The 4,394-nt window shown below is 31.7% G+C and overlaps 1 protein-coding gene across 1 annotated transcript; it reads left to right on the forward strand.

Annotated features, from left to right (window-relative positions):
* Nucleotides 1–297: 297 nt before the first annotated feature.
* On the forward strand, nucleotides 298–2,300 carry LOC121129246 (xaa-Pro aminopeptidase 3). Its single transcript, XM_040724956.2, has 3 exons — nucleotides 298–713; nucleotides 873–1,299; nucleotides 1,365–2,300. Exons 1-3 carry the CDS (start codon nucleotides 366–368, stop codon nucleotides 2,024–2,026), a joined length of 1,437 nt encoding a protein of 478 aa, XP_040580890.1. The 5' UTR covers nucleotides 298–365; the 3' UTR covers nucleotides 2,027–2,300.
* Nucleotides 2,301–4,394: the final 2,094 nt, after the last annotated feature.

The following is a 4,394-nucleotide window of genomic DNA, read 5'->3' on the forward strand; positions in this document are numbered from 1 at the left end:
GTAACTCCCTTTTGGAGTCCAGTGCGACAACCTCTCCCATTTCATCAAATTTTCAATAGTTTAATTACCATTAAAGTCGCCAATAATAAGAATGTTACTTGTCTATGTAAATCGTGTACAAAATACTCAAGGGAGTAAAAATATCTACAAAGAATATCTACTAAATAAGGATTTTTCTTGATTGCAGAAAACATTCACATAATTGTAACTTGAATATCCAAACAAAATTATAGACATGACATAATGTTCAAATAATTAATTATGTACATGAATATAGCTTCTATAAAAATCTGACTTAGTCCTCCCTAATTTTCTTAATAATTCAATTCATATGAGTTACTCATTTTTTCTTCTTCTCATCTAGAATGATATCTCGCATATTTGGAACCCTGAGCCGAAGAGGCTTGAGCAAATGGGGTCAACCCCACAAAGATACTCATCCCCATATAATCTCTCAACGAGAGCACGTAAACAATGGGATTTCAGTCATGGAGTTTGCTGAGCGGAGGTCAAAACTAATTCAAGTTCTCAACGAGAATGGATTTGAAAAGGGACTTTTGGTTATTACTGGAGCATGTACATCTTATATGACGGACAAAATACCTTACTTTTTTCGTCAGAAAACAGATTTTCGTTATTTCAGTGGTTGTTTAGAACCATCATCCTCTCTCACGATCGATATTGCCAATTCTAATTCGACGTTATTCCTCAGGGTTGGAGCTTGACCTAATAATGCTTCATATTATTGTTACATGAGTTTTTAGTTTATTTGATACAATATTAGTTGTATTTCTCTTATGTTAACGAAAATATGAATAATTATTAGGATATTCAATTGTAATTTATTGATGATGCTAACATATTGATATAAGGATCCAGACCCGCGTAGAGAACTATGGGAGGGTCCTTCAACAAGTATCGAGGACGCAGTTTCCTATTTTGGTGTTTCAGACGCACTTCCTATGTCTCAATTTACGGAGCACTTAATGCAATTTCGAAAAGCTAATGATGGTCGTCTATTATTTGACCCATCTGGTCCAGAATGGAGCGTTCATGAAATCATTAAGGACTTACACAATCAAAAACCCTTCAATAGTGTTGTCAATCCAACTCCTTATATTCATGCTATTCGATGTATTAAATCCAAAGCTGAAATTGATTTAATGCTAAACTCAGCCATTATATCTAGTCATGCCTTCAAAAGAACAATGCAGGCTACTTCATCTCTTGAGACAGAGTCGGATGTGTTTGCGACAATGGATTATCATGTCCGAATGTATAATGGAGCCAATTTTTTGGGTAATTTTATTTATTTTAAGGAACTTTAGTAATTTTTCCAAATGATGTTCCATATATTTTTGTAGCTTATCCTCCGGTTGTAGCATCTGGAGCAAACGCAAATATAATTCATTACATTTCAAATAATGCTGCTCTTCATAATGGAGAAATGATATTAATGGACGCTGGCGGAGAGTATCATGGATATTCTAGTGACATATCTCGAACTTGGCCGATTAATGGCAAATTTTCTCTTCCTCAACGTGTTTTGTACGAAATGATTTACGAAGTTCAGACATCCATCTTTCATAAATTATTAGAGGATCCTTCTAAACAAACCATTGACTCCTTGTACAGTATTATGATTTCAGAGTTGAACAGGGTCATTAAATCCGCGGGTATACTTCGTGATGGTGTCAACTCCTCATCCTTAGTTCATCAACTTTGTCCTCACCACGTGAGTCATTATCTTGGAATGGATATACATGACACGCCGTTAGCTTCTAAGAAAAATAGTCTGAAACCTGGAATGGTTATAACAGTCGAGCCCGGAATATATATTTCAAGTAGTAAGTTCAGTCAATATGTAAAGAAAGAATTTTTGGATATAGGAGTTCGGATTGAGGACGATCTTCTCATAACTCATAATGGTATAGATGTACTAACTAAGGATTGTCCTAAAACTATTCAAGAAATAGAGGAAGTAATGGGAAGCGAGGAAAAGGTTAATTATGATACAAATCTCTAATCATTAGAGAAATTTTTGACTTTTAAGTTAATTCTTGTTCTAAAGATTGATGAATGTATATCTGTGATACTTTTCTATAATTAATTAATGATCTAAATCTTTTAAAATGCTTCTATATAGCTAATTCAATATTAATCTAGATGTATCAACAAAACGCTGATTTTTTCTCGTATTTTACTAATATGAAATTCAAATTGATTTGATAACGTCTGTGCATTATTTTGTAATTGAGAAATTGATATTTATACATTTAATAATAATTGTCTTGCTTCAATTGTTGCTTTACCTTCTTATTGTTTAATTATATGAAATTTTGTGAGGTCAAACAAGGACAAAACGTAAAAAAGGCATAATTGACTATAACTTTGGAACAAGTTGGGATAATTTGATTTTAGGTGGATGTTTTTGCGCTCTACGGAGTCCCCATTCTTAAATGTTTTGTGATCATTCGACAACTTTCATCCCCTTGGCAGGCTTTGTAATTAGTCTGATTACGAAGGGTACTAGAATTCATAGGAGGCTATTGTAATTTTTGTAGATAACGAAATAACTTTTAAAGTAACAAAACCTTCATGTAATAGTTAATAATTACATAATGATCGTTGTAATTTGGTAACTATCTTAGAACTATGAATTTTATTATCTTCAAAACTTAACCATTATCCTTATAGATGAAAGTGATACTATCCATTGGTATGTTAAAAAAGAAATCGAAAATTGTCGTGGGCATCCTGACAATTTAAAGAATGTTATGGAGTAGAGTAGCTTAGTTGTAATTAAGTTTGATTAAATTATATTGTCTATTGCAGAGCTGTCCACTAGCTTTTTTATTAACAGTCGAAGATCAGTTCTAGTGTCTGAAACAACATATTTGGGGGGTTTGGTTTTTCAAAAAATTATTACAGGCTAGTTTTTTTTTTTTTTATGAACTTATATGCAAAGAATGTTGTATTGTGGACTCATATAAATCAGTTAAATTTTTATAATTCGTAGAGGTCTGAAATACAAATCTTCTAGCCCCACAACTTTAAAGGGTCCATGCATTAAAGCTTAGGCAAGAATCCACCTCTTTGACAAAATTATTTGGACATCTATAAAATTTAAAATAATTGATTATTTTCATTAATGTGTCTGGTAAAAATAACTCGATTGCTCGTTATAAGACAAAGCTTCAATCTAAAGCTAAAATTAAAGAATGATCATAATATTTGTCATATATAAACTTTTTTTTAATGTTCCTTTAATTGGTCAGATGAAGTTGCACTGATAACTAGTATAATTGTATATGTAAATATTGGTATTACAATGATTGAATCTGAGATATGGGCCTATGAGTCATGTTTGAAGTCATTTATATAGAGATTAAAATAATATGAAACGCCGGCATGTTAAAAAAAACGTAAATTAACGTGCTGACCCTCACAATTTGAAAAATGTTTGGGAGGAGATTGGCTCAGCTGTCATGACGTTCATTGGAATAGCTATGAGCAGCCATGAGATTAAGGAAATAAACACAAACCCCACTTTATATCTATGAATGATATAAGCAGGAATTACTCCGATGTCGATTCTCAATTCTACTCCTAGTTAAATAATTCCTCAGTCTTACTGTCCTCATTCACCAAGAAGCACATTGATAAAATTATTTTCAGGCCAAATGAAGCATTGAAGGGTTAAGTTATTAATAAAATGTCCTAATCCGATCAGAAAAAAAGCAAACCACGCTCTTATTGTATGTATGTAAACATAATAGATGACAAATATTTTCAGAAATGAAACACTTTAAGCTGAAAAATGAAAGAGTCTGCTCATCTATTTTATTATTTGTAGAAAAGCTAAATTATAAAGTATCTGTGAACCAGAAAAGAAATAGTGTTGTAATTTTTAGGAAAGAATATTTTAAGATTATAAATTCCACGATGTAATATCAGAAAGTAAAAATTAATTCTTGAAGAAAGGGGTTGTATATTAATTTACAAATATTCACCTAATCAAATTATTCAATGTAAGAAACTCGGCAAATAAGGGTTATTGAGTATTTGTTTCAGATGGTAGATGCTTACTAGAAAATTGGGAAAATTTATGACATATTAAAGATATATTTAAGGTGATGTGCATGAAGTATATTTTTCAACGAAAACGTTATTCCTTTTTTATTGTTATTCCTCTGGCATACATTACAACAACTGCTTTTAGAAGTTGTCTTGAACTTTTAACCCAACCTCTTAGTTATGATAATTTTGTAGGGAATGTGCAGAACAAAGAATATAATCAGATAAATATTATATCAATGTAAGGCTGGGCATGCCTGGTGAAATAAATTACTATTTTGAGATTAGAAAAGGAAAAGTGGTTCTTGGGTTTTCTG

The sequence above is a fragment of the Lepeophtheirus salmonis genome, chromosome 14 (assembly GCF_016086655.4).
Source record: "Lepeophtheirus salmonis chromosome 14, UVic_Lsal_1.4, whole genome shotgun sequence".
Classification (NCBI taxonomy): Eukaryota; Metazoa; Arthropoda; class Copepoda; order Siphonostomatoida; family Caligidae; genus Lepeophtheirus; species Lepeophtheirus salmonis.